We start from the raw sequence: 22,271 nt of genomic DNA, 5'->3' as shown, positions 1-22,271 counted from the left end.
TAGTCTGCCTGTAACCAGCCTGAATAGGTCTATGGTATAGGTTGTATGTGATAGTCTGCCTATAACCAGCCTGAATAGGTCTGTAACTCCATTAGGTTGAATGTGATAGTCTGCCTATAACCAGCCTGAATAGGTCTATGGTATAGGTTGTATGTGATAGTCTGCCTATAACCAGCCTGAATAGGTCTATGGTATAGGTTGTATGTGATAGTCTGCCTGTAACCAGCCTGAATAGCTCTGTAACTCCATTAGGTTGTATGTGATAGTCTCCCTATAACCAGCCTGAGTAGGTCTGTAACTCTATTAGGTTGTATGTGATAGTCTGCCTATAACCAGCCTGAGTAGGTCTATGGTATAGGTTGTATGTGATAGTCTGCCTGTAACCAGCCTGAGTAGGTCTATGGTATAGGTTGTATGTGATAGTCTGCCTGTAACCAGCCTGAATAGCTCTGTAACTCCATTAGGTTGTATGTGATAGTCTGCCTATAACCAGCCTGAGTAGGTCTGTAACTCTATTAGGTTGTATGTGATAGTCTGCCTATAACCAGCCTGAGTAGGTCTATGGTATAGGTTGTATGTGGTAGTCTGCCTATAACCAGCCTGAGTAGGTCTATGGTATAGGTTGTATGTGATAGTCTGCCTATAACCAGCCTGAGTAGGTCTATGGTATAGGTTGTATGTGATAGTCTGCCTATAACCAGCCTGAATAGGTATGTAACTCCATTAGGTTGAATGTGATAGTCTGCCTATAACCAGCCTGAATAGGTCTATGGTATAGGTTGTATGTGATAATCTGCCTATAACCAGCCTGAATAGGTCTATGGTATAGGTTGTATGTGATAGTCTGCCTGTAACCAACCTGATTAGGTCTGTAACTCCATTAGGTTGTATGTGGTAGTCTGCCTATAACCAGCCTGAGTAGGTCTGTAACTCCATTAGGATGTATGTGATAGTCTGCCTGTAACCAGCCTGAATAGGTCTATGGTATAGGTTGTATGTGATAGTCTGCCTGTAACCAGCCTGAGTAGGTCTATGGTATAGGTTGTATGTGATAGTCTGCCTGTAACCAGCCTGAGTAGGTCTATGGTATAGGTTGTATGTGATAGTCTGCCTGTAACCAGCCTGAATAGGTATGTAACTCCATTAGGTTGTATGTGATAGTCTGCCTGTAACCAGCCTGAGTAGGTCTATGGTATAGGTTGTATGTGATAGTCTGCCTGTAACCAGCCTGAATAGCTCTGTAACTCCATTAGGTTGTATGTGGTAGTCTGCCTATAACCAGCCTGAATATGTCTGTAACTCCATTAGGTTGTATGTGATAGTCTGCCTATAACCAGCCTGAGTAGGTCTATGGTATAGGTTGTATGTGGTAGTCTGCCTGTAACCAGCCTGAGTAGGTCTATGGTATAGGTTGTATGTGATAGTCTGCCTGTAACCAGCCTGAGTAGGTCTATGGTATAGGTTGTATGTGGTAGTCTGCCTGTAACCAGCCTGAATAGCTCTGTAACTCCATTAGGTTGTATGTGATAGTCTCCCTATAACCAGCCTGAGTAGGTCTGTAACTCTATTAGGTTGTATGTGATAGTCTGCCTATAACCAGCCTGAGTAGGTCTATGGTATAGGTTGTATGTGATAGTCTGCCTGTAACCAGCCTGAGTAGGTCTATGGTATAGGTTGTATGTGATAGTCTGCCTGTAACCAGCCTGAGTACGTCTATGGTATAGGTTGTATGTGATAGTCTGCCTATAACCAGCCTGAATAGGTCTGTAACTCCATTAGGTTGTATGTGATAGTCTGCCTATAACCAGCCTGAATAGCTCTGTAACTCCATTAGGTTGTATGTGATAGTCTGCCTGTAACCAGCCTGAGTAGGTCTATGGTATAGGTTGTATGTGGTAGTCTGCCTGTAACCAGCCTGAATAGCTCTGTAACTCCATTAGGTTGTATGTGATAGTCTCCCTATAACCAGCCTGAGTAGGTCTGTAACTCTATTAGGTTGTATGTGATAGTCTGCCTATAACCAGCCTGAGTAGGTCTATGGTATAGGTTGTATGTGATAGTCTGCCTGTAACCAGCCTGAGTAGGTCTATGGTATAGGTTGTATGTGATAGTCTGCCTATAACCAGCCTGAATAGGTCTATAACTCCATTAGGTTGTATGTGATAGTCTGCCTGTAACCAGCCTGAGTAGGTCTATGGTATAGGTTGTATGTGATAGTCTGCCTGTAACCAGCCTGAGTAGGTCTATGGTATAGGTTGTATGTGATAGTCTGCCTGTAACCAGCCTGAGTAGGTCTATGGTATAGGTTGTATGTGATAGTCTGCCTGTAACCAGCCTGAATAGGTATGTAACTCCATTAGGTTGTATGTGATAGTCTGCCTGTAACCAGCCTGAATAGCTCTGTAACTCCATTAGGTTGTATGTGGTAGTCTGCCTGTAACCAGCCTGAATAGCTCTGTAACTCCATTAGGTTGTATGTGGTAGTCTGCCTATAACCAGCCTGAATAGGTCTGTAACTCCATTAGGTTGTATGTGATAGTCTGCCTATAACCAGCCTGAGTAGGTCTATGGTAGAGGTTGTATGTGGTAGTCTGCCTGTAACCAGCCTGAGTAGGTCTATGGTATAGGTTGTATGTGATAGTCTGCCTGTAACCAGCCTGAATAGCTCTGTAACTCCATTAGGTTGTATGTGATAGTCTGCCTATAACCAGCCTGAGTAGGTCTATGGTATAGGTTGTATGTGATAGTCTGCCTATAACCAGCCTGAGTAGGTCTATGGTAGAGGTTGTATGTGGTAGTCTGCCTGTAACCAGCCTGAGTAGGTCTATGGTATAGGTTGTATGTGATAGTCTGCCTGTAACCAGCCTGAATAGCTCTGTAACTCCATTAGGTTGTATGTGATAGTCTGCCTGTAACCAGCCTGAGTAGGTCTATGGTATAGGTTGTATGTGATAGTCTGCCTGTAACCAGCCTGAGTAGGTCTATGGTATAGGTTGTATGTGATAGTCTGCCTGTAACCAGCCTGAGTAGGTCTATGGTATAGGTTGTATGTGATAGTCTGCCTGTAACCAGCCTGAATAGGTCTGTAACTCCATTAGGTTGTATGTGGTAGTCTGCCTGTAACCAGCCTGAGTAGGTCTGTAACTCCATTAGGTTGTATGTGATAGTCTGCCTGTAACCAGCCTGAGTAGGTCTATGGTATAGGTTGTATGTGATAGTCTGCCTGTAACCAGCCTGAATAGCTCTGTAACTCCATTAGGTTGTATGTGATAGTCTGCCTATAACCAGCCTGAATAGGTCTATGGTATAGGTTGTATGTGATAGTCTGCCTATAACCAGCCTGAGTAGGTCTATGGTATAGGTTGTATGTGGTAGTCTGCCTGTAACCAGCCTGAGTAGGTCTATGGTATAGGTTGTATGTGATAGTCTGCCTGTAACCAGCCTGAATAGCTCTGTAACTCCATTAGGTTGTATGTGATAGTCTGCCTATAACCAGCCTGAATAGGTCTATGGTATAGGTTGTATGTGATAGTCTGCCTGTAACCAGCCTGAATAGGTCTATGGTATAGGTTGTATGTGATAGTCTGCCTATAACCAGCCTGAATAGGTCTATGGTATAGGTTGTATGTGATAGTCTGCCTATAACCAGCCTGAGTAGGTCTATGGTATAGGTTGTATGTGGTAGTCTGCCTGTAACCAGCCTGAATAGCTCTGTAACTCCATTAGGTTGTCTGTGATAGTCTGCCTACAACCAGCCTGAGTAGGTCTATGGTATAGGTTGTATGTGATAGTCTGCCTGTAACCAGCCTGAATAGGTCTATGGTATAGGTTGTATGTGATAGTCTGCCTATAACCAGCCTGATATGGTATAGGTTGTATGTGATAGTCTGCCTATAAACAGCCTGAGTAGGTCTGTAACTCCATTAGGTTGTATGTGATAGTCTGCCTATAGCCAGCCTGAATAGGTCTATGGTATAGGTTGTATGTGATAGTCTGCCTATAGCCAGCCTGAATAGGTCTATGGTATAGGTTGTATGTGATAGTCTGCCTGTAACCAGCCTGAATAGCTCTGTAACTCCATTAGGTTGTATGTGATAGTCTGCCTGTAACCAGCCTGAGTAGGTCTATGGTATAGGTTGTATGTGATAGTCTGCCTGTAACCAGCCTGAGTACGTCTATGGTATAGGTTGTATGTGATAGTCTGCCTGTAACCAGCCTGAGTAGGTCTATGGTATAGGTTGTATGTGATAGTCTGCCTGTAACCAGCCTGAATAGGTCTGTAACTCCATTAGGTTGTATGTGATAGTCTGCCTGTAACCAGCCTGAGTAGGTCTGTAACTCCATTAGGTTGTATGTGATAGTCTGCCTGTAACCAGCCTGAGTAGGTCTATGGTATAGGTTGTATGTGATAGTCTGCCTGTAACCAGCCTGAATAGCTCTGTAACTCCATTAGGTTGTATGTGATAGTCTGCCTATAACCAGCCTGAATAGGTCTATGGTATAGGTTGTATGTGATAGTCTGCCTGTAACCAGCCTGAATAGGTCTATGGTATAGGTTGTATGTGATAGTCTGCCTATAACCAGCCTGAATAGGTCTATGGTATAGGTTGTATGTGATAGTCTGCCTATAACCAGCCTGAGTAGGTCTATGGTATAGGTTGTATGTGGTAGTCTGCCTGTAACCAGCCTGAGTAGGTCTATGGTATAGGTTGTATGTGATAGTCTGCCTGTAACCAGCCTGAATAGCTCTGTAACTCCATTAGGTTGTATGTGATAGTCTGCCTATAACCAGCCTGAATAGGTCTATGGTATAGGTTGTATGTGATAGTCTGCCTGTAACCAGCCTGAATAGGTCTATGGTATAGGTTGTATGTGATAGTCTGCCTATAACCAGCCTGAATAGGTCTATGGTATAGGTTGTATGTGATAGTCTGCCTATAACCAGCCTGAGTAGGTCTATGGTATAGGTTGTATGTGGTAGTCTGCCTGTAACCAGCCTGAATAGCTCTGTAACTCCATTAGGTTGTCTGTGATAGTCTGCCTACAACCAGCCTGAGTAGGTCTATGGTATAGGTTGTATGTGATAGTCTGCCTGTAACCAGCCTGAATAGGTCTATGGTATAGGTTGTATGTGATAGTCTGCCTATAACCAGCCTGATATGGTATAGGTTGTATGTGATAGTCTGCCTATAAACAGCCTGAGTAGGTCTGTAACTCCATTAGGTTGTATGTGATAGTCTGCCTATAGCCAGCCTGAATAGGTCTATGGTATAGGTTGTATGTGATAGTCTGCCTATAGCCAGCCTGAATAGGTCTATGGTATAGGTTGTATGTGATAGTCTGCCTGTAACCAGCCTGAGTAGGTCTGTAACTCCATTAGGTTGTATGTGATAGTCTGCCTATAGCCAGCCTGAATAGGTCTATGGTATAGGTTGTATGTGATAGTCTGCCTATAACCAGCCTGAGTAGGTCTATGGTATAGGTTGTATGTGATAGTCTGCCTGTAACCAGCCTGAGTAGGTCTATGGTATAGGTTGTATGTGATAGTCTGCCTGTAACCAGCCTGAGTAGGTCTATGGTATAGGTTGTATGTGATAGTCTGCCCGTAACCAGCCTGAGTAGGTCTATGGTATAGGTTGTATGTCGTAGTCTGCCTGTAACCAGCCTGAGTAGGTCTGTAACTCCATTAGGTTGTATGTGATAGTCTGCCTGTAACCAGCCTGAGTAGGTCTATGGTATAGATTGTATGTGATAGTCTGCCTATAACCAGCCTGAGTAGGTCTATGGTATAGGTTGTATGTCGTAGTCTGCCTGTAACCAGCCTGAGTAGGTCTGTAACTCCATTAGGTTGTATTTGATAGTCTGCTGTAACCAGCCTGAGTAGGTCTATGGTATAGGTTGTATGTCGTAGTCTGCCTGTAACCAGCCTGAGTAGGTCTGTAACTCCATTAGGTTGTATGTGATAGTCTGCTGTAACCAGCCTGAGTAGGTCTATGGTATAGGTTGTATGTGATAGTCTGCCTATAACCAGCCTGAATAGCTCTGTAACTCCATTAGGTTGTATGTGATAGTCTGCCTATAACCAGCCTGAATAGGTCTGTAACACACACACACACACACACACACACACATACACACACACACACACACACACACACACACACAGCCCCAGAGAGTGGCCCTGAGGGGAGTAGATAAGATCAGTACTGCAGGAGGGTAGTTGGTGATAGAAGTATGATCTCAGCACACTGATAACTCACTACTGTTTACACAAAGACAGGCCTAAACACCTGCGGTTATGGAAAAATACCAGGAACTACACTACACTAACTTCACTAACTACACTAACTACACAGCACCCTAATGACACTACACATCACCCTAATGACACTACATAGCACCCTAATGACACATACACATCACCCTAATGACACTACATAGCACCCTAATGACACTACACATCACCCTAATGACACTACACAGCACCCTAATGACACTACACATCACCCTAATGACACATACACATCACCCTAATGACACTACATAGCACCCTAATGACACTACACATCACCCTAATGACACACAGCACCCTAATGTCACTACACAGCACCCTAATGACACTACACATCACCCTAGTGACACATACACATCACCCTAATGACACATACACATCACCCTAATGACACTACATAGCACCCTAATGACACTACACATCACCCTAATGACACTACACATCACCCTAATGACACTACACAGCACCCTAATGACACTACACAGCACCCTAATGACACTACACATCACCCTAATGACAGGTACACATCACCCTAATGACACTACACATCACCCTAATGACACTACACAGCACCCTAATGACACTACACAGCACCCTAATGACACTACATAGCACCGCAATGACACTACATAGCACCCTAATGACACTACACATCACCCTAATGACACTACATAGCACCCTAATGACACTACACATTACCCTATTGACACGAACACAGCACCCTAATGACACTACACAGCACCCTAATGACACTACATATCACCCTAATGACACTACACATCACCCTAATGACACTACACAGCACCCTAATGACACTACACATCACCCTAATGACACTACACATCACCCTAATGACACTACACAGCACCCTAATGACACTACACAGCACCCTAATGACACTACACATCACTCTAATGACACTACACATCACCCTAATGACACTACACATCACCCTAATGACACTACACATATCACCCTAATGACACTACACAGCACCCTAATGACACTACACATCAGTATAATGACACTACACATCACCCTAATGACACTACACAGCACCCTAATGACACTACACATCAGTATAATGACACTACACAGCACCCTAATGACACTACACAGCACCCTAATGACACTACACAGCACCCTAATGACACTACACAGCACCCTAATGACACTACATTAGTACCACAGCACCCTAATGACACTACCCTAATGACACTACAAACCCTAATGACAAGGAATAGCACCCTAATGACACTTGGTTAGCATCCTAATGACACTGGAGACAGCACCTTAATTACACTCCTATGGCACCCTAATGACACTACACAGCACCTAATGACACTTGAGACAGCACCCTAATGACACTACACATCACTTTAATGACACTTGGTTATCACCTAATGACACTTGAGACATGTCCTAATGACACTATACAGCACTAATAATGACACTTGAGACATGTCCCTAATGACACTACATCACCCTAATGACACTACAAATTACCCTAATGACACTAGACATGCACCTAATGACATACACATCACTTAATGACACTGTCCTTGGTTATAATGACACTACACAGCACCCTAATGACACTACACAGCACTCCTAATGACACTACACACTCCCTAATGACACTAACGTGACACTACACAGACCCTAATGACACTACACAGCACCCTAATGACACACACATCACCTAATGACACTCACAGACCCTAATCACTACTCAGACCCTAATGACACTCATCTCAACACAACACAGGGGCTTCAATGGCAGGGAAACATCACCTAATGACACTACACATCACTTAATGACACTAAACATCACCCTAATGAAACAATCACCTAATGACACTACACAAACCAAGAATATGACACGTTTAAAACAATCACCCTAATGACATGTACAGTGTTGGTAATGACATGGTAAATCACCCTAATGACAGTACATCACCCTAATGACACTAGATATGCACCCTAATGACACTACAATGTTGTTTTATTGGCTACACATCACCCTAATGAACAATGTACAAATACCCTAATGACACTACACAGACCCTAATGAAATGGATATGGGTTGTGTTAACTAATGACACTAAACCCTAATTGACAGTACAAAGCACCCTAATGACACTTGTGTTCACCCTAATGACACTAAATACCCTGGAATGACACTAACATCACCCTAATGACACTACACAACCCTAATGACACTAGTTGGCACCCTAATGACACTAACATGGACCCTAATGACACTACACAACCCTGTGTAAATGACACCACACATCACCTATGAGTTGGAAGTAATGAAACACAGGACCCTAATGACAATGCACCCTAATGACACTAACAACCCTAATGACACTACACATCACCCTATGACAGGGAAATGGATAATGACACTACACAGCACCAATGACACTAAATAGTTGGACCCTAATGACAGGGAAATGGACCCTAATGACACTTAACAATGTGTAAATAGTTGAACTATGAAAGGGAAATGGATATGGGTTGCCTTTACAATGACACTTGTGACCACTGTTGACATTTTCTCACCCTAATGAGCACTCACATCTTGCTGCTGTGATAGCACACTGCGGTATTGACACCTAACAGATAGGGAGTTTATCAAAATTAGGTTTGTTTTCAAATTCTTTGTGGGTCTGTGTAATCTGAGGGAACTATGTGTCACTAATATGGTCATACATTGGGCAGGAGGTTACCCTAAGTGCAGCTCAGTTTCCACCCATTTTGTGGGCAGTGAGCACATAGCCTGTCTTCTCTGAGAGCCATGTCTGCCTTAACGGCCTTTCTCAATAGCAAGGCTATGCTCAGAGTCTGTACATAGTCAAAGCTTTCCTTAAGTTTGGGTCAGTCACAGTGGTTTGGACATGTCTGCCGCTGTGTACTCTCTGTTTAGGGACAGTCACAGTGGTCAGGTATTCTGCCGTTTGACTCTCTGTTTGGGTCAGTCCAGTGGTTTGAGGTATTCTGCCACTGTGTTATATCCTATAGGGTTTGAGACAGTGTCCTTGGTTTATGCCAATGTGTACTTGAGACTGTTTGGTTATATCCAGTGGTTTGAGACATTCTGCCACTGTGTACTCTATGGGGTTTGAGACGTGTCCTTGGTTATATCCTATGGGGTTTGAGACATGTCCTTGGTTATATCCTATGGGGTTTCTGCCACTGTGTACCTCTGTTTATCCAGTCACAGGGGTTTGGTAGACTGCCACTGTGTACTCTCTGTTTAGACATGTCCAAATTACATTCCTAATTTGCTCTGTTTTTTTGCTCGATTCTTTCCAGTCTGTCAAATAGAGGGGTTTGATCTTTTTATATTTTACATTTGAACATGTCCTTTTAAGTCATCCTATGGGGACGCTCCCCTCCTGAGGCCGACTTGACAAACCTGTCTTGACCTTATGACCTCAGTGGAACAGTATGCATCTCTCTTTTCAGGGGAGGGGGTGAGACATTAGTCCTTGGTTCTGTCTCTATCCTAGGTATTCAACTTAATTGGAGGGGTTTCAGGTGTCTCCGGGAAACATGGTGATTGACTCCGTTGTCAATAGTAAATTAAATAGACGTTAAACCATTGGGGGCCAAACAATCAGTAAACAGTTTTGACTGAAAAAGCTTGACAAGAATATGGACTTTAAAATGGTAATTTTAGGCTATGCAGGCCAGTGGTGGTAAGAATGTGCCCTTAGTTGGAAGTATGAAAGAGCCTGGATACTGGGTTGTGTTCCCCTACAATGTTGCTTTTATTGGCAAGCACCATGGTCTTGTAACAATGTAAATAGTTGGAAGTAGTGGAGGGAAATGGATATGGGTGACGTGAAACAAAGTGTTGAAAGACGGGCTAGTTGGATGAGTTGAAAGGGTTTAAATGGCAATGGCAGTTGTGTTAGCCAACAATTGCAGTAAATAGTTGGAAGTATGAAAGTGAAATGGATATGGGTTGTGTTAACAATGTGTAAATAGTTGGAAGTATGAAAGGGAAATGGATATGGGTTGTGTAGTTGGAAGGAACAACCGTTGTGTTAATAGTTGGAAGTATGAAAGGGAAATGGATATGGGTTGCCTTTACAATGTTGTTTGTGATCCACTGTTTGCCATTTTCTCATGGAACAGGCAGTCCATCTTGCTGCTGTGATAGCAGTTCCGGTCTTGCCTAACAGATAGGGAGTTTATCAAAATTAGGTGTTTTCAAATTCTTTGTGGATATGTCTGTGTAATCTGAGAACTATGTGTCACTAATGGTCATACATTGGGCAGGAGGTTAGGAAGTGCAGCTCAGTTTCCACCTCATTTTGTGGGCGTCTGCATAGCAATGATAGGAGAGACCAATGTGCTATGTCAGAGTCTGTACATAGTCAAAGCTTTCAAGTTTGGGTCATCACAGTGGTCGGGCCTATTCTGCCGCTGTGGACACCAGTGGTGAGCCAGCACGTGGTGTTTTCTCGCCACGGCCTGGTAGTCAGGTAGGGCAATCAGGTATTCTGCAGTGCCGTGCTCTCTGTTTAGGGTGGAGTCACAGTGGTTCAGGTATTCTGCCACTGTGTACTCTCTGTTTAGGGTCAGTCAGAGGGTCAGGTATTCTGCCAATGTGTACTCTCTGTTTAGGGAGCAGTCACAGTGGTGACTATTCTGCCACTGTGTACTGATTTGGATCAGTCACAGTGGTCAGGTATTCTGCCACTGTGTACTCTCTGTTTAGGGCCAGTCACAGTGGTCAGGTATTCTGCCACTGTGTACTCTCTGTTTAGGGCCAAATAACATTCCAATTTGCTCTGTTTTTTTGCTCGATTCTTTCCAGTCTGTCAAATAATTATCTTTTTATTTTCTCATGATTTGGTTGTGTCTAAATGTGTTTCTGTCCTGGGGCTCTGTGGGGTCTGTTTGTGTTTGTGAACAGAGCCCCAGGACCAGCTGGCTGAGGCTCTGTGGGGTCTGTTTGTGTTTGTGAACAGAGCCCCAGGACCAGCTGGCTGAGGGGACTTTTCTCCAGGTTCATCTTACTGTAGGACCGTGCTTTGTGGTGGAATGTGTGGGCATGGCTTCCTTTTAGGTGGTTGTAGAATTGAACAGCTCTTTTCTAGATGTTGATAACTAGCGGCTATAGTCCTAATTCTGCATTGTTTGGGGTTTTGCGTTGTACACATAGTTTCAATTGGTTGTTTGTCCCTTTTTGTGAAGTCTTGGTTGGTGAGCTGACCCCTGACCTCACAACCATAGAGGGCAATAACAGATTGAAGTATTTTTAGCCAGACCCTCATTGGGATGTTGAGTTTAATGTTCCTTTTTATGGCATAAAAGGCCCTTCTTGCCTTGTCTCTTAGATCGTTCACTGCCTTGTGTTTGTTACCTGTGTTGTTCCTGTTTAGGCCGAGGTATGTATAGTTTTTTGTGTGCTCTAGGGCAACGGTGTCTAGATGGAATTTGTATTTGTGGTCCTGGCAATCGGACCTTTGTTGGAACACCCTTATTTTTTGTCTTACTGAGATTTACTGTCAGGGCCCAGGTCCGATAGAATCTGTGCAGAAGATCTAGGTGCTGCTGTAGGCCCTCCTTGGTTGGGGACAGATCTAGGTGCTGATGTAGGTCCTCCTTGGTTGGGGACAGATCTAGGTGCTTCTGTAGGTCCTCCTTGGTTGGGGACAGATCTAGGTGCTGCTGTAGGCCCTCCTTGGTTGGGGACAGATCTAGGTGCTGCTGTAGGTCCTCCTTGGTTGGGGACAGATCTAGGTGCTGCTGTAGGTCCTCCTTGGTTGGGGACAGATCTAGGTGCTGCTGTAGGTCCTCCTTGGTTGGGGACAGATCTAGGTGCTGCTGTAGGTCCTCCTTGGTTGGGGACAGATCTAGGTGCTGCTGTAGGTCCTCCTTGGTTGGGGACAGATCTAGGTGCTGCTGTAGGTCCTCCTTGGTTGGGGACAGATCTAGGTGCTGCTGTAGGTCCTCCTTGGTTGGGGACAGATCTAGGTGCTACTGTAGGTCCTCCTTGGTTGGGGACAGATGCACCGGATAATTTGCAAATATTAGACATTTGTTTTCCAAGTCCAGTCGGGTGCAGACTGTTCTAGTGCCCTTGTCAATTCATTTACATATATGTTGAAGAGGGTAGGGCTCAAGCTGCATCCCTGTCTCACCCCACGGCCCTGTATAGCCAGGTCCACCTCTAGAAGCTAGCAGTGCCCACCTTTGGGTCCTGCCTTGTAGAGGTGGACCTGGTCATTAAGGCTGTCCAAGTCCAGGATGGGCTCTGCTGCCTTGTAGAGGAGGACCTGGTTATAAAGGCTGTCCAAGTTCAGGGTGGAGTGTTAGTCCAGCTAGATGTTTGATTTTGAGGTACAGTCACGGGAAATGCTTATGTTTACTCGCTGTGTGGTAGCAGGGTGGAAGTCTTTCTGTGGTAGCAGGTTGGAAGTCTTTCTGTGGTAGCAGGGTGGAAGTCTTTCTGTAGTACCAGGGTGGAAGTCTTTTCGTGGTAGCAGGGTGGAAGTCTTTTCGTGGTGCAGGGTGGAGATAACCCGCTTGTGAGTTTGGGGAAGTGGAAGAAGCTTTTTCAATCACTCCCCTGAGTGCTGTGGCCACCCTTTCCTGCTGTGTTCTCAGGTCGTTTGTATTATTATGTGGCTGGGTGAACCTAGTTGGTCCTCAGACAGAAGGTCCAGGGCGCGCTGGGTGACCCTAGTTGGTCCTCAGACAGAAGGTCTAGGGCGCCCTGGGTGACCCTAGTTGGTCCTCAGACAGACGGTCTAGGGCGCGCTGGGTGACCCTAGTTGGTCCTCAGACAGACGGTCTAGGGCGCGCTGGGTGACCCTAGTTGGTCCTCAGACAGAAAGTCTAGGGCGCGCTGGGTGACCATAGTTGGTCCTCAGACAGAAGGTCTAGGGCTCTGGGTGTGTGGACACCTGAGTTTAGACAGTCTGTGTTGGGAAAGAGTGTATTTTCTTGTATATACTTCCTGTTTGAGCCCATAAGGAGTATGATCTTTGTCTTGTGTGTGTCCTCAGTGTGTGTGTGGGGGTTGTCAGGAGGGCTATCAGGGTGGCTGACAGGGGGGGGGGGTGCTAGGAGGGGTGTAGTCCCATGAGCTTGGGGTCTTCATTTATCTGTTCTGCTGTGGTGTCAAGACTTTGGTCGGGATCTGATGTGGGTTGTTCTCTGTCATCTTTCTCACCTTCTCCTCTAGTGCTCTCACCTTCTCCTCTAGTACTTCTCCTCTAGTACTCTGTGCTGGGAGGTTGACTCTCTGCTTGGGGTTGCTCATCTGTGGGGTTGTTTAATTAAGGATGAGGTCTGGTCCGACTCGCTCGGAGTGGAGGAGTCCAAGAGTGATCTTCTCCTCTTTGATTCTGTGAAAGCACTAACTAGGGAATGTCTGGAAGATTAAGTTGCTTATGTTCCCATTTTTTTTAACAGTCAACAAGACGTGTCGCTGGGTTGTCTCTTTCAGAACGATCTTCTTGACCCTGTACACCAAGTCACTCGGCTCTGTCATAGCCTCACATGGTCTCTCCTATCATTGCTATGAGGATGACACAACTACTCTTCTCCTTCTCACCTTCTGACACCCCGGGTAGCGACAAGAATCTCTGCATGCCTGGCAGACATCTCAGCTTGGATGTCGGCCCACCCCCTCAAGCTCAACCTTGACAAGACAGAGCTGATATTCCTTCCTGTGAAAGGCCTGCCCGCTCCAAGACCTCTACATGACAACTCCATAGTGTCCCCCTCACAGAGTGCATAGAACCTTGGCAGGACACTAGACAACACCCTTCTTTTTCTGCAAACATCAAAGCAGTGACTCTCTCCTGCAGGGTCAAGCTCTACCACATCCGTACAGTACAACCCTTCCTCACACAGGAAGTAGCACAGGTCTTAATCCAGGAGCTTGTCATCTCCCGACTGGACTACTGCAACTCTCTGTTGGCTGGGCTCCCCTCTTTTGGCATCAAACCCCTCCATCTTCTCCAGAATGCTGCAGTGTTATCCAACTGCTCCAGAATGCTGCGGTGTTATCCAACTGCTCCAGAATGCTGCGGTGTTACCCAACTTCTCCAGAATCCTGGTGTTCAAACCTTCCTATGTTCTCCCATGTCACCCCGCTCCTCATCACGCTACGCTGTCTTCCTGTCAAAGCTCACATCGTCTTCAAGACCCTGGTGCTTGTCAACAGGGGAAGCAAGGGGAACCGCCCCTCCTTACCTTCAGGCTCAAACTGTACATTCCAACCCCAGCAATCCATTACGCCACCTCTGGTCTCTTGGCCCTCCCACCCCCAGGGGAGGGCAGCTCCCGCTCAGCTCAGTTCTCAGCTCTTCTCTGTCCTGGCACCCCATTGGTGGAACATGCTTCCCCCTGAAGTCAGGACAGCGGAGACCCTGCCCATCTTCCAAAACATATTTTGAAGAGTATCTTAAAGAACTCTCACAACGCCCAAAATCTATTTACCTATCGGCTTGACCTTCTCCTTGTCTCTGTCATCTCTCTGTCCTGTCTCTCTTCTGTCTCTGTCTTGTCTCTGTCATCTTTCTCTGTCTCTCTCTCTGTCCTGTCTCTGTCATATCTCTGTCCTCTCTCTGTCCTGTCTCTGTCTTCTCCCTGTCCTGTCTCGGTCCTGTCTCTGTCCTCTCCCTGTCCTGTCTCGGTCCTGTCTCTGTCCCCTCTCTCTGTCCTCTCTCTGTCCTCTCCCTGTCCTGTCTCGGTCCTGTCTCTGTCTCTCTCTCTGTCCTCTCTCTGTCCTCTCTCTGTCTCTGTCCTCTCTCTGTCCTCTCTCTGTCCTCTCTCTGTCATCTCTCTGTCATCTCTCTGTCTTGTCTCTGTCCTCTCTCTCTGTCTCTCTCTCCCCTCCATTTATTTGGTGAGATGAATCCTGTGTTGTGTTGGGGTCTGCTGTAACCTGACCTCTCTGGACTCTGACTCTCACCCTGCTCCCTCAATCACCCCTTTGTGCCTGTTGGCCTAAACCGCCCACTACGGAGAGAGGGAGGGGATGCAGGAAGGGAGTGTGTGTGTGTGTGTGTGTGTGTGTGTGTGTGTGTGTGTGTGTGTGTGTGTGTGTGTGTGTGTGTGTGTGTGTGTGTGTGTGTGTGTGTGTTGGACACAGGAAGGGACGCTGCTGTAACACAAAGGCAAAGGTCGAAACGGGAGAGGTTTAACCACAGATCACTTTGTGTTCAGAGAGAGAGAGGAAAAACAGAAAGGGAGAATGAGAGAGGAGCGATAAAGAGAGAGACCGAGACAGAGAGCAAGAGAAAACGAGAGAGAGAAAGAAGGAGAAAGAACGATTAAAGAAACTGTCACACTTCACAGGATCAAACTTTTTCAGGGGGATTTTAAGTTTCAAAGTTTTCCTCTTCTTTAGTTTCTCAGCATTTCACACTGAGAATAACTCAGTTTGGCAAATGTAGATCCACATTTTAGATGTTGATGGACTTTTGAGTTGTATCTCTTTTGTTATGGGAAACGGAATTGCACCTGGACTCAGATTTCTCACTTTAAAATGTATGCCAAACAAAAAAACATTGATTTTAAAGTTTAACAAACCATACAACTCTATGAACAAGGACGACTGTGTCACAAAAACACAGTGGGTAAAATCTCCCTCAGTTTATTTATCCACATTTTCCAAAACACTCAGTTAACTTCTTGACGCTACCAATACCAATCATCCTGTCCTCTCAGATTTTGAAAGTATGCTTTACAGCGAAAGCAATCCAAGCGTTTGTGTAAGTTTATCGATAGCCTAGCGTAGCATTATGTACACTAAGCATCAGGTAGCTTGGTCACGAAAATCAGAAAAAGCAATCAAATGAACCGTTTACCTTTGATGATCTTCGGATGTTTTCACTCACGAGACTCCCAGTTACACAGCAAATGTTCCTTTTTGTTCCATAAAGATTATTTTTATACCCAAAATACCGACGTTTGTCTATGTGTAGTTGCCTGTCAGTACTCGTGTACTCATAGATTCACGTTCGTTTTGTTGTTTTGTTTAGTGTTCTTCGTTTCTTCGTCAGGAATACTTATTTTCCACCATAATTTGCAAATAAATTCATAAAAAATCCTACAATGTGATTTTCTGTAAATTTTTCCCCTCATTTTTTTCTGTCATAGTTGAAGTGTACCTATGATGAAAATTACAGGCCTCTCTCATCTTTTTAAGTGGGAGAACTTGCACAATTGGTGGCTGACTAAATACTTTATTGCCCCACTGTATATCCCTTAATGTCTTGAAAACATAGACTCTAAGCTTTCATTCGACACCCAGTTTGACTCCTGCGAACTTCACATTTTGGTCCTTTTACATGGAAACACCCTATATAAGAGCTGTGTGTTAAATTGGCACATTTGGTTCAGACAGAGAGATACAAAAGAGTGGGGCTTTTGTAAAGTCTTCCTCTCTGGTGCTTTCATCAGTATCCCTAACTGTTCTGCTTTGAAGACTGTCCATGTTGTATTAGCAGCCTATATCAGGTCTGTCTGTCTGTCTGTCTGTCTGTCTGTCTGTCTGTCTGTCTGTCTGTCTGTCTGTCTGTGTGTGTGTGTGTGTGTGTGTGTGTGTGTGTGTGTGTGTGTGTGTGTGTGTGTGTGTGTGTGTGTGTGTGTGTGTGTGTGTGTGTGTGTATCTGTCTGTGTGTGTCTGTCTGTGTGTGTATCTGTCTGTGTGTGTGTGTGTGTGTGTGTGTCTGTCTGTGTGTGTGTGTGTGTGTGTGTGTCTGTCTGTGTGTGTGTGTGTGTGTGTGTGTGTGTGTGTGTGTGTGTGTGTGTGTGTGTGTGTGTGTGTGTCTGTGTGTGTATCTGTCTGTGTGTGTGTGTCTGTCTGTGTGTGTGTGTGTGTGTGTGTGTGTGTGTGTGTGTGTGTGTGTGTGTGTGTGTGTGTGTGTGTGTGTGTGTGTGTATCTATCTGTGCGTGCGTGTACCTCCAGACAGAACCGTTGTTAGTGCCGAAGCCGTAATTATAGACCTACTGTTTGATCTCTCTGAGGCCTGATGCCGTCACCCTGTAAAGACAGCCCTCATCACTACTGGTTAAAGGGACATTTCACCCTGTAAAGACAGCCCTCATCACTACTGGTTAAAGGGACATTTCACCCTGTAAAGACAGCCCTCATCACTACTGCCAGGTTAAAGGGACATTTCACCCTGTAAAGACAGCCCTCATCACTACTGGTTAAAGGGACATTTCACCCTGTAAAGACAGCCCTCATTACTACTGGTTAAAGGGACATTTCACCCTGTAAAGACAGCCCTCATCACTACTGGTTAAAGGGACATTTCACCCTGTAAAGACAGCCCTCATCACTACTGGTTAAAGGGACATTTCACCCTGTAAAGACAGCCCTCATTACTACTGGTTAAAGGGACATTTCACCCTGTAAAGACAGCCCTCATCACTACTGGTTAAAGGGACATTTCACCTTGTAAAGACAGCCCTCATCACTACTGCCAGGTTAAAGGGACATTTCACCCTGTAAAGACAGCCCTCATAACTACTGCCAGGTTAAAGGGACATTTCACCCTGTAAAGACAGCCCTCATCACTACTGGAGGTTAAAGGGACATTTCACCCTGTAAAGACAGCCCTCATCACTACTGGTTAAAGGGACATTTCACCCTGTAAAGACAGCCCTCATCACTACTGGTTAAAGGGACATTTCACCCTGTAAAGACAGCCCTCATTACTACTGGTTAAAGGGACATTTCACCTTGTAAAGACAGCCCTCATCACTACTGGTTAAAGGGACATTTCACCCTGTAAAGACAGCCCTCATCACTACTGGTTAAAGGGACATTTCACCCTGTAAAGACAGCCCTCATCACTACTGGTTAAAGGGACATTTCACCCTGTAAAGACAGCCCTCATTACTACTGGTTAAAGGGACATTTCACCCTGTAAAGACAGCCCTCATCACTACTGGTTAAAGGGACATTTCACCTTGTAAAGACAGCCCTCATCACTACTGCCAGGTTAAAGGGACATTTCACCCTGTAAAGACAGCCCTCATCACTACTGGAGGTTAAAGGGACATTTCACCCTGTAAAGACAGCCCTCATCACTACTGGTTAAAGGGACATTTCACCCTGTAAAGATAGCCCTCATTACTACTGGTTAAAGGGACATTTCACCCTGTAAAGACAGCCCTCATCACTACTGGTTAAAGGGACATTTCACCCTGTAAAGACAGCCCTCATTACTACTGGTTAAAGGGACATTTCACCCTGTAAAGATAGCCCTCATCACTATTGGTTAAAGGGACATTTCACCTTGTAAAGACAGCCCTCATCACTACTGGTTAAAGGGACATTTCACCCTGTAAAGACAGCCCTCATCACTACTGGTTAAAGGGACATTTCACCCTGTAAAGACAGCCCTCATCACTACTGGTTAAAGGGACATTTCACCCTGTAAAGACAGCCCTTATTACTACTGGTTAAAGGGACATTTCACCCTGTAAAGACAGCCCTCATTACTACTGGTTAAAGGGACATTTCACCCTGTAAAGACAGCCCTCATCACTACCGGTTAAAGGGACATTTCACCTTGTAAAGACAGCCCTCATCACTACTGCCAGGTTAAAGGGACATTTCACCCTGTAAAGACAGCCCTCATCACTTCTGGTTAAAGGGACATTTCACCTTGTAAAGACAGCCCTCATCACTACTGGTTAAAGGGACATTTCACCCTGTAAAGACAGCCCTCATCACTACTGCCAGGTTAAAGGGACATTTCACCCTGTAAAGATAGCCCTCATCACTACTGGTTAAAGGGACATTTCACCCTGTAAAGACAGCCCTCATCACTACTGGTTAAAGGGACATTTCACCCTGGGGGAAATCTGAGCTTGTTTTCATGCTGTCCAAGGCATTTCTAGGTCAGTAAGATTGCAAAACGTGTCTCGGCATCGTACACCAGACAATACACTCGATGATGACGTTCAGTGTATCTATGGACTGGTAAATTAAATTAAGTTTAAATTAAATTTAAAAAATAGATGACATTTACTAAATTTGTCTGCCATTTTGGATTCACAAAATATATTTATAGCAGTTGTACGGGGCTCTCTAGCATCGAACAGATGTTAGATATTCAGTAGTATGTCAATACATAATGAGTTTCAGTAGATAAATGAAACTTAGCTAGCTAGCCAGGTAGCTTGTATGAAACATAACTAACTTAGCTAGCTAGCCAGGTAGCTTGTATGAAACATAACTAACTTAGCTAGCTAGCCAGGTAGCTTGTATGAAACATAACTAACTTAGCTAGCTAGCCAGGTAGCTTGTATGAAACATAACTAACTTAGCTAGCTAGCCAGGTAGCTTGTATGAAACTTAACTAACTTAGCTAGCTAGCCAGGTAGCTTGTATGAAACATAACTAACTTAGCTAGCTAGCCAGGTAGCTTGAATGAAACATAACTAACTTAGCTAGCTAGCCAGGTAGCTTGCAGGAAAAATAACTTACTAAGCACCATATTTGTCATCTGCCCTCTTCGTACATCGGCTATAGCTGAGCTTCTAGCTAAATCCAACTCTACGTTTTGAATCCTCTTCGCTATATTCCAGTTGAAATACGGGGTTGAATTTCACCATGTAGTGTATTCATTTTGTTAAAGCTCAACTATTCAACTCAACTGTTATGAACTCACTCACTTATTAACCCTCCCTCTCTCCATCTACCCCCTGTCTCTCCCCCTCCCTCTTTCCCCTTCACCCCCTTCCTCTTCCTCCTCTACCCCTCCCTCTCTCCACCCCCTCCCTCTCTCCATCTACCCCTCTCTCCCCCCTCCCTCTTTCCCCCTCACCCCGTTCCTCTTCCTCCTCTACCCCTCCCTCTCTCCACCCCCTCCCTCTCTCCATCTACCCCCTCTCTCCCCCCTCCCTCTTTCCCCCTCACCCCGTTCCTCTTCCTCCTCTACCCCTCTCCCTCCCCCTCCCTCTTTCCCCTTCACCCCCTTCCTCTTCCTCCTCTCCCCTCCCTCTCTCCACCCCCTCTACCTCTGCCCATATCTCCTTCTCTCTCCTCTACAGCTTTAAAAAGATCCTTCGACGTCGACGATGTGGACGAGCTTCCTCCCTTCTCCCCCTCCTCCCCCGTTCCCTCCCCCCTCTCCTCCACCTCCCTCCTCAACAAGACCAACGAGGGTCGAGGGTTCCCCACCTCCAACCACGGCTCCCCTGCCTTCCGCTCCCGGATCAGCCTTGGTACCAACCCCAGCCCTGCCCAGAGCCCTGTGTTCAAGTCCCGCATGGTCTCCAGTCTCTCCTTCAACAGAGCCATGAACAGACCCGCCATCAGCAACAATGGAGGGAGCTCCGGAGGCATCACCAGGGCCTCTTCCTTCCAGAACAGGTTCAACCCTAAGGGTTTCTCCTCCTCTCTCTCTGGCCCAGGCAGTGATAATGATAGTCTCCATAGCTCCTCTTCTAGTCTGGAGTATTCCATCCAGGGAGGTGGAGGAGAAGGAGGAGGAGGAGGAGGGGTAACTCCGGGCAAGCCAGGGTCTCTGTCCTACTCCACTAGCCCACAGATGGAGCAGCGTCCTGGGCAGCAGCGTGGCGTGGGCCTGGGGATGGGGAAGAAGTTCTCTTCCCATGGGAGTGTGTTTCACTCTGAGCTAGAGGGGCCTATGGGGCTGGGAGCTCCAGAGCCCAGGGGGGTCAGCCACGGATCCATGCCCAGTCTGGACCTCCAGATCGGGGAAGGAGGAGGCGGGGTGATGGGGGTGCGGGGGCTGGAGGTGGAGGGGTGAGGTATGGCAACGCCAATGTGGGTTTGAATGGCGGATCCCAGCGGCATTATAACACCAGTCCCTTTGGGAAGGAAGGATGCTACTCTCCCAATCAGAACCACAACAGCTACCAGGCCCAGCCCAAACCCAAAGAGACCCAGCGTCTCAACAAGTTCCCCCTGGATCTAGACAGTCTGGTGGGGGTGAAGACGGCCCAGCCCAGCCCCCATCCTCCCCCCTCGTCTGACCCCCCTAAACCTCCACCCAGAGCACACTATCCCAGCAGCCTCTCTGTCTCAGCTAGCCCATCCCTCAGCAGTCTGGACAGCTCCGGTGGTGACCTCACTCCTCTTCCCGCCGCCAAACACCACGTCTCCTACAACAACATCAACCCCTCCCTCCCCCGCTCTCCCCCACCTACCTCACCCCCGGGGGCCAAGCCTGTCCCTAAGGTGAGCCAGTCCCCTGTCCCCCTGTCCCCCGCCCAGACCCCCCAGCTCAACCTGCTCTCCCCCAGACCTCAGGTAGGACACCTGGCCCCCTCCAACCCCCTGCCACTGGAGCACACCCTGCCACAGGAAATGATGTCAGAGAGAGAAAGCGTGGGTTCCATCCTGCAGAGGATCGCTTCCTTCTCCCGTCCCGACGCCATGACGACCACCAGGGTTCCAAGCGCCGCCAGTGTTCTGAGCGGGGTTGCCCTTAGCAACGGGGTGAAGAAGGAGAGCCCACCATCGATGATGATGATGCATCAGGAGCGTGTTTCATCACCTCTACCTGTGGCGGTCCAGAGACAGGGGCGAAAGAGAGTGCAAGGTAAGCATTTTAAATTTACATGGTTACTGACCCAACGCTCTTAACCGCTAGGTTATCTGCCGACCACGTAGGTCATTAACTAACGATTTCATAGGAATGTTCCCATGGTGTGCAAGGAATGTTCCCAAGACACCGTTCCCTAAATGTCAAATAGAACTGACCCAGAACTTAAATGTTCCAGACACATTTCAAGAATATTCATGTGATCAGTTTTCTGTGGTTTAGGAAAATATTCCATTAACGTCCCACCAAACATACACAGAACATGGTCGTCATTAAAGCTGTGTTGTACTCGTGTCATACTATAAGGACCAGGTCTTGTTGTGTTATACTCGTGTCATACTACAAGGACCAGGTCTTGTTGTGTTATACTCGTGTCATACTATAAGGACCAGGTCTTGTTGTGTTATAC

The 22,271-nt window shown here is 46.1% G+C and overlaps 1 protein-coding gene across 1 annotated transcript in view; it reads left to right on the top strand.

The window, feature by feature from the left end:
- Positions 1–21,072, top strand: part of LOC135564955 (ESX-1 secretion-associated protein EspB-like) — a 64,652-nt gene extending 43,580 nt beyond the window's left edge. Inside the window, exon 2 of the mRNA XM_065011034.1 lies at positions 20,343–21,072. Coding sequence (XP_064867106.1) covers positions 20,343–21,064 — 722 coding nt within the window. The 3' untranslated portion in view covers positions 21,065–21,072. The remainder of the gene's footprint in view (positions 1–20,342) is intronic.
- The last annotated feature ends 1,199 nt before the right edge of the window (positions 21,073–22,271 follow it).

The sequence above is a fragment of the Oncorhynchus nerka genome, linkage group LG26 (assembly GCF_034236695.1).
Source record: "Oncorhynchus nerka isolate Pitt River linkage group LG26, Oner_Uvic_2.0, whole genome shotgun sequence".
Classification (NCBI taxonomy): domain Eukaryota; kingdom Metazoa; phylum Chordata; class Actinopteri; order Salmoniformes; family Salmonidae; genus Oncorhynchus; species Oncorhynchus nerka.
Note: the sequence above shows the minus strand (reverse complement) of the source record. Positions and strands in the feature narration are given on the sequence as shown.